The sequence below is a fragment of the Pongo abelii genome, chromosome 14, assembly GCF_028885655.2.
Source record: "Pongo abelii isolate AG06213 chromosome 14, NHGRI_mPonAbe1-v2.0_pri, whole genome shotgun sequence".
NCBI classification, from domain to species: Eukaryota; Metazoa; Chordata; class Mammalia; order Primates; family Hominidae; genus Pongo; species Pongo abelii.
Genome location: NC_071999.2, coordinates 51,461,935 through 51,474,235, shown reverse-complemented (window position 1 = coordinate 51,474,235; position 12,301 = coordinate 51,461,935). Strand labels below are relative to the sequence as shown.

The 12,301-nt window shown below is 44.8% G+C and overlaps 1 protein-coding gene across 5 annotated transcripts in view; it reads right to left on the bottom strand.

Moving 5' to 3' along the window:
* The window catches only part of LRCH1 (leucine rich repeats and calponin homology domain containing 1), a 201,711-nt gene extending 199,477 nt beyond the window's left edge, over nt 1-2,234 (bottom strand). For all 5 annotated transcript variants that reach the window (XM_024231039.3, XM_024231040.3, XM_054529032.2 and 2 more), the window contains exon 1: nt 558-2,234. In XM_024231039.3, the coding sequence (XP_024086807.3) occupies nt 558-1,278 (721 nt within the window). In that variant the 5' untranslated portion in view covers nt 1,279-2,234. The remainder of the gene's footprint in view (nt 1-557) is intronic.
* Between the last annotated feature and the right edge of the window lie 10,067 nt (nt 2,235-12,301).

Here is a 12,301-nt window from a genome sequence, read left to right as displayed (position 1 = left end):
GATGTCGCCGAGGGGGCTCGCGGCACTGCGCCGATGCCCCTGTCTCGGCCGAGGGCGTGCCACCTTTGTCTGGGTTTCCCCACCAGGATGGGCTACGCCTCGATGCAAAGACGGCTCGAACTGGCTGGAGGCGCCGACGCCGCTGTCCGCGCTGGAGTTCCCAGCCCTGCGCGGGGCCCAGGAAGCCGACACAGCCGCCTGAAACCTCCCACTTACACTGCACGCACGCGGCGCGCCTGCAAGTCCCAGCCCCGCGGTTACTTTCCCGGCGCGGCAGCCACAGGGTGGAGAGCCGGAGACCCCTCGCTCGCAGGCGCAGAGGCCCGGCGCACCCCTGCCCTCCTGGCACTGCATCGCCGGACGAGGCGGGCCCCCGTGCCCTCTCCAGGGCCCGCTTCTTCTGCGCCCACGCGAGTCCCTTCTTCGGGAGACAACGGGCCGATGGACCCTCCCTCCCCCAGCAAGACGAGATCTCCGACTGTACACCGCGTTAGGGAACGCACGACAGACACCCAGACAGCACCTACACCCCTGCCCGCCCCTCGGCCCTCACTCACCTGCCTGCACCGTGTCCGAGAGGTCGTGCCCGGGGGCTGCGGTACGGGGAAATTCCTTCAATTTCCTGGCGCTCAGGTTCAGCCCCCCGGAGTTGGCCGCCTCCTCGAGCGCGCGCTCCAGACCCCGGTTCAAGGGCAGGTTGAAGCTCCCGCTGCCGCCGCCGCCACCACCCGCCCCGCCAGGGGCACCGGTTCCTCCGTGGTGCTGATGGTGGTGGTGGTGGTGGGGATGATGAAGTGGGTGCAGAGTAGCTACCGAAAGGGCCTGGACGAAAGGTTGGGGTTCGCTTCCCGGCGTCGCCATCTTCTCCCGGGCCCCCCCACCCCGCCCCGCCGCTCCTGCGGGGGGGGTCACAGCGTTCCCCGCGAGGGGAAAACGGCAGCTCGGGCTGAGTGCCGCAGTGCTCCACCGAAAGGCGCTGGAAGGAGGGGAGGAGGGTGTGGGCAGGCGCGTAGAATGGGGGGCGGGCGGGGAGGCGGCCGTGGCAGCTCGGTCTTGAAGGTTTCCTGTCCCCGGGAAGCTAAGGACTGCGGCGGCGGCGGCGGCGGCGGCAGCGGCGGCAGCGCGCATGTGTCTCCTCCCGCCCCTGCGCCCTCCTCCCGGCGGTTCTGCCCTCCTCCGCCGTCTGCTCTCTCCTCCTCCTTCCCCCACGCAGTCTGTCCCGCCTGAGCCTTCCTCCGCGCCTATTCTGCCGGCCGCCGCCGCCTTCCCGCGATCCATCCCGCAATCGGGTACACGGCGGGGCTGGACGCCCGCTCCGGGGCAACTCAGGCGCCGAACCTCTCTCTGGGCGTCCTTTTGCGGCCCAGGAGGCTTTAGGGGACTGGAGGTTGGGGGGGTAGGGGGGTGGTCTGAGAACACGGATAAAACGGCGGGAGGCAATGAATGGGATTTGCAGTACAGTGAGGTTTGGGGAAGGAGAGGGTTCTCTCAATTCTGCGAATTATTCTGGCCGTTTAACCCAGAGATCCCCAAGAGGCAGTTTTCATTCACTATGAGGTCATCCCTGCAGATGCCTCCTGGCATTTGGGCGCTTACAATGAACCAGACGCTTGTTTAGGGAGTCTACGTAAGTTATTAATCCAGGGACCCCAGGAGTGCCAAAATTGCTCCCCTGAGTCTACAGAGGAAATTAAGAAATGTATCTAAGGTTAAGGTCACCCCTGCAGTTAGAGGGGCGCTAGATTCGAGCTAGGGCCCTTAGAATCTAGGGTTGCCCTCCTTCACAGTGTACCCCTGGGCCAGACGCCAGCGCCAAGGGACGAATACGAGTGGGACAGAGTGTCTGCTGAGCGGCAGAAGAAAGCTACAGACATAGGAAAGAAAAACTCAAAATGAGGGCAGTGTTTATGGGGGACAGAAGACATTGACGTAGGAGAAAGATGAGCTAGCTGCTCCCCGAAATTGGGTGGTGCCAGGAGAGGCTAGAAAGCCAGTGATCCCAAACAGCAAATCAGTCACAGCTCGAGTCTGAGCTGAAAGAACCATCAAAGTGTCCTTGTGTCCTTCTTCCCGCTTTGGGGCATGGAAACGAACATGTCCGCTTGCAAGTGAATTCACATTCTGCCATCAGCCACCCAGTGGCACCCAGGCCAACGCTGGCACACCAGGGGCGACAGAGAACATCTGACACCCTAAGGGCAGACCAGCTGGAAGATTAATAAAGTACCATTCCTTTCCCGAAGTTAAAGCTTCACGTCCAACTTTCCAGGGCCTTTATTTTTGCTCTATTCTTAAGGCTTGATTGTCCCCTATGAGCGACTTGGCTTGGGGAAAATGAGTTGGGGGGTGGGTGCGGGGGGTTCGGGGTGTCAAGCACGAAAGCAATGCAACCCTTAGAGTAGGGGAGCTGGTTTTTTAAGTGGTAATACAGAAGTGTGATGGCCTAGGCAACAGGCTGGAACTGGTGACTTCATGGACTCGGCACTTAAGTATGGCATGATCTGTGTCACTTGAATTGACTGCACAGATAGTTGCCCTTAATTCCTGCGGGATTTTTGGCCCTGAGCAAAGCATTCTAATCTGCCCGGAGGAGACACGCGCCACCTGCTGGTATCCTCCCGCAAACCTCTCCTCTCACATGCCATTCGCCGCAGCCTTCCAGGCTTTTAAAAGTCAGGCTTCAAAATTCATAATAATAATGACAATAATAATAAATGAAAGTATACTTCCATCACAAAAAAGTAACCAAATTTCCACTTTCCTCGAGGGAGAGGAACAGAGAAAAACAAAATCCAGTGAAAAACAGAAACACAGAAAACAATCCAATTAAAAGAATCTTCAGCTGAAACCAGGTGGTAGTCTGTGTGATCAGCAGCCAGGACATGATTTGGAACATCTTCTGGCTGACTGCAAATTTAGTTCAGACTAAGAGTCGTTGTGATGCATCATAGGAAGCATAAATATTTTTTTAAAAGACCACTAATTCTTCTTTAAAGAAAATAATGGATTGAATATGAGCCCACGATTTGCTTTTTAACAAATGATCAGTCCCTCCGTTAGATTGACCTACTCGTTGTGGTTTGTTTACCCATCTACAGATTACTAAACTGTAAATTCCATGAAATAGGGACCTATTCATCTTTGCAACTCTCTCCCCATGCCTCAGAATCGAGGGGAGTACTTTGTATATAATGAGTGCACAGTTAATATTAGTAATCAATTAAGTATTGCATAATAGACCATGTGTTTAACAGGTTTGCCACTTGTTGATATGTCCTTTTTTATTTGTATAAATTTATGGGGTACTTGTTGATACATCTTTAAAGTTTCAAATGATTTCCCTGAATAAAGGAGTTTTTTCTTAAAATGGGAGAGAGTACTTGACCCTTGAAAATGATCTTGATTATTTCTAAATATTCAAGAAACTTGACAAGCCATTTCCCCTTGCTGTCTTGCTTCTTCACTATTTCTTCAAGAAGATGGACATCTCTCTTTTGTTTAATACCCTGTTTACTTATTCTGAAAACAGCACCCTTTTTCTATTAAGGGCAGGAATCAGGCCCTTTTAAAAAAATCCGCTGCCTGGAAGATTCAACAAATAATGTTGTCTGGCTGAGATATTTGATGCAACTAATAACATCCACATGAATTTCTCTGAAGATAAATAATATGTGTTTCAGGATATTTCTATGTGAATCAGCTAGTTGATGAAAAAATTACCCTGATAAAATGAGAAAAAAAAATAGGACAATGTCCTGAGTTTTTCATAAGCCTGAATGTACTTAATTTCAAAAATTGTATATAATTGTGAGGCTATGCCTTTACTATTTTTTTTCTGGCGGAAAAAAAAAACAAAACAATGGTAACAATAAATTGTAGTGTTTTTTAAGTATCCTTTTTCAAAAAATAACAAAAGGAGGTTACTAAAGTCAGTTACCAATTATTTTGATGTTATTTATCTCTGAAATCAAAAACTCTGGGAAATACTGTACTTGCTGAGACCCTTGGTTTTCTTAAAAGGGAGTTAGTCATACATAAGTCTAGTCACCTGCCTTCAAGCATTTTCTTAAGCTGTGCTCACAACAACTAATCTTCTTTTCTTTTTTTTTTTTTTTTTGAGATGGAGTCTCACTGTAACCTCTGCCTCCCATGTTCAAGAGATTCTCCTGCCTCAGCCTCCCGAGTAGTTGGGACTACAGGCACCCGCCACCATGCCTGGCTAATTTTTTTTTTTTTGTATTTTTTGTAGAGATGCAGGTTCAACACATTAGCCAGGCTGGTTTCGAATTCCTTACCTCAGGTGATCCACTCACCTCGGCCTCCCCAAAGTGCTGGGATTACAGGTATGAGCCACTGCGCCTGGCCCTTTATTTATTTATTTATGGGACAGTGTCTCGCTCTGTCACCCTGGCTGGAGTGCGGTGGTACAATCCCAGCTCACTGCAACCTCTGCCTCCCAGGTTCAAGCAATTCTTCTGTCTCAGCCTCCCAAGTAGTTGCGACTACAGGCGCACACCACCACGCTGGGCTAAATTTTGTATTTTAGTAGAGGTTTCACCATATTGATCAGGCTGGTCTTAAACTCCTGACCTCAGGTAATCCCCCAGCCTCGGCCTCCCAAAGTACTGGGATTACAGGCATAAGCCACTGCACCCAGCCCCTTTAATTTTTAAATACTTCATAGCTGACTATTGTCCAGACCCAGTTTTTTTTTTACACTCTGTGCCCCAAACTCCCCAGCAAAAAACCTCAACCCCTTTATAGAGGCTTATGCTTCCTTCTCTTGGAGCAAAGAAGCAGTAGCTACTAGCCTCTGGCCACTTTATTTCCCTGTTTTCTCCCAGATTAAGGCGGAGTTCTGGCTCCTAGACCAGGGAGACTTTATTTAAGTACTCCTTTCTACAGCAGTTCCTGCGGAATAAAGAAACTGCAGAATCTATGCCTCAAGATAGGATTCTCAGAGAAGCTGGCTTCTTGACCATTCTCTGAATGACAATAGAGGAGCAGTCTGTGATAAGTCAATAATCTATACTTTAGTCCTTGTTCTGTCTTCATAAATACTTGTACATGGTCTTATGAAATGTCAATTTTCATTTATGTGTGATTTTTGTTTTTAAATCAATGCTTTTTAAGAAATTATATGAGATAATATAACCAATTGTATAACAGAGTGACAACTTTCTGACCTAGAACTTATGAGTGATAATAGGATTTTGAAAAAACCTGAGGAAAACTTGGTTTGGACCACTGTGGATTAGAAGCTGATTGTAATGAAAAGAATATTTTGGTAACTCAAAAATGGAAAACCAAACATCATATGTTCTCACTTATAAGTGGGAGCTAAGCTATGAGGATGCAAAAGGATAAGAATGATACAACAGCCGGGCATGGTGGTTCACGCCCATAATCCCAGCACATTGGGAGGCCGAAGTGGGCGGATCACCTGAGGTCAGGAGTTCGAGACCAGTCTGGCCAACATGGTGAGACCCCCATCTCTACTAAAAATACAAAAATTAGCTGGGTGTGATGGCATGCGCCTGGAGTCCCCGCTTCTGGGGAGGCTGAGGCATGAGAATCACTTGAACTGGGAGACAGAGGTTGCAGTGAGCTGAGATTGCACCACTGCACTCCAGCCTGGGCGACGGAGTGAGACTGTCTAAAAAAATTAAAAATAGAATGATACATGGACTTTGGGGACTTGGGGGAAAGAGTGGGAAGGGGTAAGAGAGAAAGGACTGCACATTAGGTCCAGTGTGCTCTGCTCAGGTGATGGGTGCACCAGAATCTCAGAGATCACCACTAAAGAACTTATTCAGGTAACCAAACACCACCTGTTCCCCAAAAACCTATTGAAATAAAAAAATAATAATAAAAGAATATTTTGTCTTAAGGAGGTTGAGATCTCCTTAAGTAAGTTGTAAGGAAAAAACATCAGTGAGCAGTAGCAAACCCTCTGGTTCCTGCCAGAGGTTTAGGAGGCTTCCAGGTGAATTCACTAGAAAATAAGGACCAAAAGGCATTAGCTAATAAGACTTTAACTTATAAAGAAATAGATTTTTAGGGCAGGTGCGGTGGCTCACACCTGTAATCCCAGCACTTTGGGAGGCCAAGGCAGGCGGATTCACAAGGTCAGGAGATCGAGACCATCCTGGCCAACATGGTGAAACCCCGTCTCTACTAAAATACAAAAAATTAGCCAGGCATGGTAGCGTGTGCCTGTAGTCCCAGATACTCGGGAGGCTGAGGCAGGGGAATCGCTTGAACCCGGGAGGCAGAAATTGCAGTGAGCCGAGATCGTGTCACTGCACTCCAGCCTGGTGACAGAGCAAGACTCCATCTCAAAAAAAAAAGGAAAATCAATTTTTAAATACCTGGCTTAAAAAAAATGCAAATGTAAATGTTAGATAACAGATAATATTAAAAAATAGCTTTACTGCAACTGGTTCGCCTAAATGTATCACCAGTTCATTATATTATGTTATTGGTTTATAACATAGGCATATTGTATTATTAGTTTGTAATATGATGAATATGTGAATTATTTAGAGGAACCAGTTATTTGTTTGTTAATACAGTCATGCCTCCCTTAACAATGGGGATATATTCTGACAAGTACATTTCAGATGAATTTCTTGTTGTGTGAACATCATAGAATATACTTACACAAACCTAAATGGTATGTCCTATTACGCACCTGGGCTATATATGGTATAGCCTATTGCAGCTAGCCTGTACAGCATGTTACTATACTGAATACTGTAGGCAATTGTAACACCATGGTAAGTAGGCAATTGTAATACCATGTTTAGGAACATGGTATCTAAACATATCTAAATATAGAAAAAGTACAGTAAAAATTTGGTATTATAATCATATGGGACCATCATTCCATACAGTCTGTCACTGACCAAATCGTCATTATGCGTCGCATGACCGTAAATCATTTAACTTGCATGAATAAACTGAAGCAGCATTATCCAGTGTGTGTGCCTCTGAACCTTAGTTCTTTAGGCTGCTAACAGGCACTATGCATAAAAGATTTTTTCGCCAAATAAGTTTGGGAGACAAAGGGTTAATTTAAAAGTTTAGAAGTTGTTTTATTATCAGACTTCTCTGAATCCTTGATATGCTAATGTACATTGTGAACATGGAAGAAGGAAAGACGATTCACTGCAGTTTTTTCCTATATATTTGACCAATAAATCTCATCTTGCAAGACTGTTATCCATGGCTCACACTTTGAGAAATCCTGGACTGGGGTAATCTCTCTCATGGATGTGTCATCTTTCGATCGCCAATTATACCGCAGTTCAACTGATCAAAATGTACCTCCAAATCAATATTTTAAGTACCTTTTCAGGCCTGTTGTTCATTAGGTGGACTTTAAAAGAACAAAAAAGTCTTCCTATTTGTAGTTAAGGTACTTTGCATCAAACTAAAGCAGTAATTTTCATGTTCCCCAGAGGCCGTTTTTAAGACTCTTGATATCATTACAGGAATATTTTCCGAACCTAAGGTTGTCATTAGGGCCTAGTCAGAGGCTCCCAGAGTGGTTGTTCTCTCCAGATTTAGCAGAAAATGCCCTCTGGCTACAATGGCATTAAGCTTCCCATACCCAGACACTATCACTATTCACATACACAAGGTTTAAACATTAGCTGTCTAACACCCCAAGTTATTTCTCAAATCCTGCCAGTGCGACATTTAAAGAAAGGTCGTGCTAGAAAATGAAGCAATAGTGCAGAAGCAAAGGAACATGGTCATCTCATTTTATCAGGTCAACACGTAGCACAACTCACCACAGTTCAGAAGTAAAACCAGTTAGGACTTTCTTCGATTTCTGATTGCTGCAGAGAGAGTAAAGCCAGAATTAGTGGGGTTGGGATAGAGGACTGACCAGAAAGGAAGTTCAGCCCAGTGAGGGTGAACAGTGCTGGAATACCTCATAATACCCACAGGGGAGTGTTACCTGCAGGTCTGGTCACAGCCGCTGGAGTCCCAGATACTCTTCTAAGAGCAAGGATTGTCTTAGACTATGCCAGTTGAAGCAAATCATAAATCATTGCTTGGGGGGATGTATGGCACAGCCCACAATGGGAGAGTGCCCAGGAGGTAAACAAGACCCTAGCCCAACTGGCTAGGATTCAAGACAGGGCCCCAGGCATGATGGTGAGCCATAGTCCAATCAGGAAGCAATTGTCTAGCACAGAAAGTCTCTGCAAGGAGGGAAAAGAAACTGCTATCAGTGATGGCTTATGGGAAAGAAAACTGGTAGAATGGGATGAGAGAAAGACTGCTCTTTCTCCAGATACCTTTTTGTTCAGTTTTACCTTGTGCATCTATAATTAATCAATATGATAATAAAGCAGTTAATTACATTTTTAAAATGCCAATTCAGAAGATTGAGCTTGCAGCAATAGTCATTGAAGTCATGGGTGAGTCCCAAGGAAGATGTAAATGAAATGATACTCTGCAGGATGAATTGGAATTGAAGAAGCAAGCCAGAATAGTGTTACCAGGTTTAGGAGGTGTGATAAAGAGTGCTTGGACTAGGATGAGGCACAGGGCATGCATAAGGATGGATGGACAAGAAGTTTTTGAAAGGGAAAGACCACAGAGTCAGTATTCAACAAAGATTTGCTGAACCGCTTCTAACTCACAGGCAATGTTTGGTACTGGAGTTGCAACAGAGAGAGCTCTGTCCTTGTCCTGCAATAACAGCAAATGCAAGAGACAAAGACTTGGGGGACACAGAAAATCCTCTATCTTTGAGAGAGTAGTTCCAGGACAGTTTATCAACATCCAAACTGCAGAGGTAAGGAGAAGGCAAAGAAAGTAGAAAGAGTAGGTGTAAGTTACTTACTCCAAGCGTTTGGGGGCTAGAAGAAAGAAAAAGATTAATAGTTGACTAAAAAGCAAATAAAGCAGAGAAAACTGGTTTAGTTTTTAAGATGGGGAAAATTTGAGAAGATTTGAAAGGAGAAAAAGAAAGAAAAGGCCCATGAAGAAGGTAAGATTGGTGATCCCAGGAGAAGAAAGTGGGATAAGGATGGACTGGACACTCACAGGTGAGACATCCAGGGAAAGAAAGGAGATGAGAAGAATTCAGGTGCCTCCTCTGATCCTGGATTTAAAAGATCAGGAAACCTGAGTAAGAACACTAATATGCCAAAGCAACAATTCAGACACTTTAGGGACTGTATGCTGATGGGCCAAGAGTCTGAATATATCCCATCTGCGAAGAGCAGAACAGGAGGTTGGCAGTGGGAAGGGAGATTTATGAACAATTCAAACCAGAAACCACATATCAGGTGCCCATTGTACTCAGAAATATTTAATCCTTAGTTTTCAGCCCTAATTAGCATATTAACCCGTCCCTGAATTATTGATGCTACCCACAAGTGCTGTTTTTCCTCTTGAATGTGCTCATAATACTTCTATGGACTGCAAAACTAAATACTCCTCTAAAACATATAACTTGGTGTTTAAGATAGAAAAATTAACTGGCTCCTAATAAGGACCAGTTGTCTCCAAGTACCTTTCTGTAGACAGGGACACACCAGAGTTCAGACACAGCCTGTCGGCTCCTCGGCCAGGGAGGCCTAAGGAATCTAGCCCAGCTTCCCCATACTACAGATTGGGAAACTGAAATAAATGCATGAAGGTGAATTACCCAATGTCATGCATCTGGCCAGTGCAAAATGTTGCTTAAAACTCAAATGTCTATTTCCTATACAGTGTTTTTTCTTTGTCCCTCTTAGTGGGAATAGAAGTCACCAATTATGTCACTAACTGCCATGCTTGGGGATCTGCTTGTGTCCTTCCATCAGTGGTTCATTTGCTTTCACTCTGAGTGTGGCTTGTTAAAGGGCTGTGGTCTAGGGTGCTGGCATACAGGGCTGATGCTGGGTAAGAACTATGGTCAGAGCTGGTCCAAGGGACATGAGATGCTCTTGCTAGTTGTCTCTGGGACAGGACAAGCCTTGTACCCTGGTCAAGCTGAGAGGCAATGTTGAGTACCCAAAGTCCAGGCATAATACAAGGCCATGATTAGCTGGTCTACTTCATGTAATGACCTTTCAGGATCCTTTCTGCCATAATCAGAAAGGCTGGGTTCCCTGAACCTCTAGACCAGTAGCTGCAAAATATTTTGGGGGAGTGACAAATCCTTTGAAGATTTTTGGCAAGAGGTGTAGCCTCTCCCCAGAAAAATTAACACTATATCCTACACATACAATTTTTTATACAATTTCAAAGGTATTAGAGACTCTCTGAACCCTCTAGGGCTGGTCAAGCATCATCTAATCAACTCTGACTCTGAACAAATCTTCCCTGTTGAAAAAACATCTTGAGAGAAGTAGTTAGTTAAGTTAGTTCCATGAGGCTATCTCAGAAAATATTCTACTTTTTACTCACAACAAGTTTTTTTCTCCTAAACCTCTGATATTTCCTTTGGGCACAGAAGGAATTGTGTGACGTTAGAATTGTCTTCTAGCACATGTGTAGAGGCTGGGGTTAGTTGAGGTGGTGCTGATGAAGAAAGGTCATCCATGCTGACCCCAGGCCCATCTTTAACACTTTAAACTCCCCTTTCAGCCTCCATGGCTACACACTACTTGCCTTGATCCTCACCCAGCCTCTTCTAATCACCTCCCATGGCCAGGTTAGATTACTCATGTGTGCTCAGGCCCTTTCCAGTGTTTCTGCCATCTGGCCAATGATGGGACACCATATGTCAACAGCAGGGAATGGCCACCCGCCTACGGGTTGGGGCACAGGCCTGCCCTCATGAACAGCATGGCTGCCCAGTGTGTGGCTCACTTCCTAATGACACAAGGCATCCCTTGCATGAGTCTGCAAGTAGGACACTGAGGTTCCTTTTACTCTAGGCTGAGTTTGTGGCAAATGGCATAAATGTGTTTGGGTAACATTTAAGTCATCCATCACCTTCCATATACCTAGAATTTAGAGTAGCTCAAGTTGTTTCACACATAGGAATAGATATTATCTAATTAAACAACTCATTACTCCTTTAAGTTAAAAATCAGGAGGCCAAGGCTTTAGTATTGAGTTTGTTGGCTACGTTAACCAGATTTTCACTCAGCACCATCCCCAAGGGGCTCCAGATTGCTCAGTGAATTATGGAGGAGGGGAAAGAAATTTGTGAAGCCTGATGTCAGAAAACCACATTAGATACCTGTAACAGAAGCAGGTGTTTTCTGTTTTCATACCTCGTTAGATGAGAAACTGGTAAGCGTGTAGATTATCTTGTGTGGTTGGCATTGAAGTGTGTATTATGGGGATGGGAGTGAGAGTAGGAGAACCTTAAATTTCAGATCTCCCAGACAGTGGATGGTAACCTCATAATCTGATATGAGAGAGTCACACATCTTTCAGATCCTTGCTACATATTAGGTTACCCTGTTTTTCACTCGCCATTTCAAATTATATGTGCCTCTTTCTATAAATGGGACTGTTTGGATCCAGATGGTGTATTAAGCAATATCTGTTTCACTTTATCATACTTAAAAGTCCAAGAGATGGTCTAGGCTTATGGTTTTCTAAAAATGAGGCCAGGCTCTTATTTGCTTCTCCTTTCAGACTTCCTTTTATTTTAAAAAATAATTTGAATGCAAATGAGAGATATTAATGCAGGGCTCTTAATAATTGACTGTTCTTTTAGTCGTTAACTATTGAATTAAGTAGGCAAACAAATATGTCTTCAGCATTCATTAGCCCACCCCTGCATAACTTCAGGGAGTTAAGAGGAAAACCCAGAGGGCTTTTATACATGGAGGGAAATGGAATATGTAGCTGCCGTATGACCTAGTCCTGTTAGTGGGAATAGTAGATGTGGCATTAACTTAAAATATATTTTTGTGAATTGTAATTTACATGCAAATTTGCTCTTTTTGACCTTGCCCTTGGTGTTTCCTTCAAATGAGTAAAATAATAAGCTTTTATAAACTGCATGATTTCATAAGATCACAAAAGTTCAGTAGGATAATGCATGCTACAGTTATTTCTTAACTACTGTGCTAATTAGAGTTCCTGAAGGCCAAGGTTATTTAAATACTATGTGTAATGGAAAGAGAATTGAACTGGGAATGAGGAAGATACAGCCCTATTTCCAGCAAGGCCAACAGCCAGCTATGTTACTGTGGCTAAGTCATTTAGATTCTTTGGAGCTCAATTTCCACATTTGTCAAATAAAGGGAGTGAATAGTGTGCCTAAAATCTCTTTTTTCTCTGAGATTTCATAACTTTCAAAATTACAGTTTGATCAACGATGTCAGCTTTC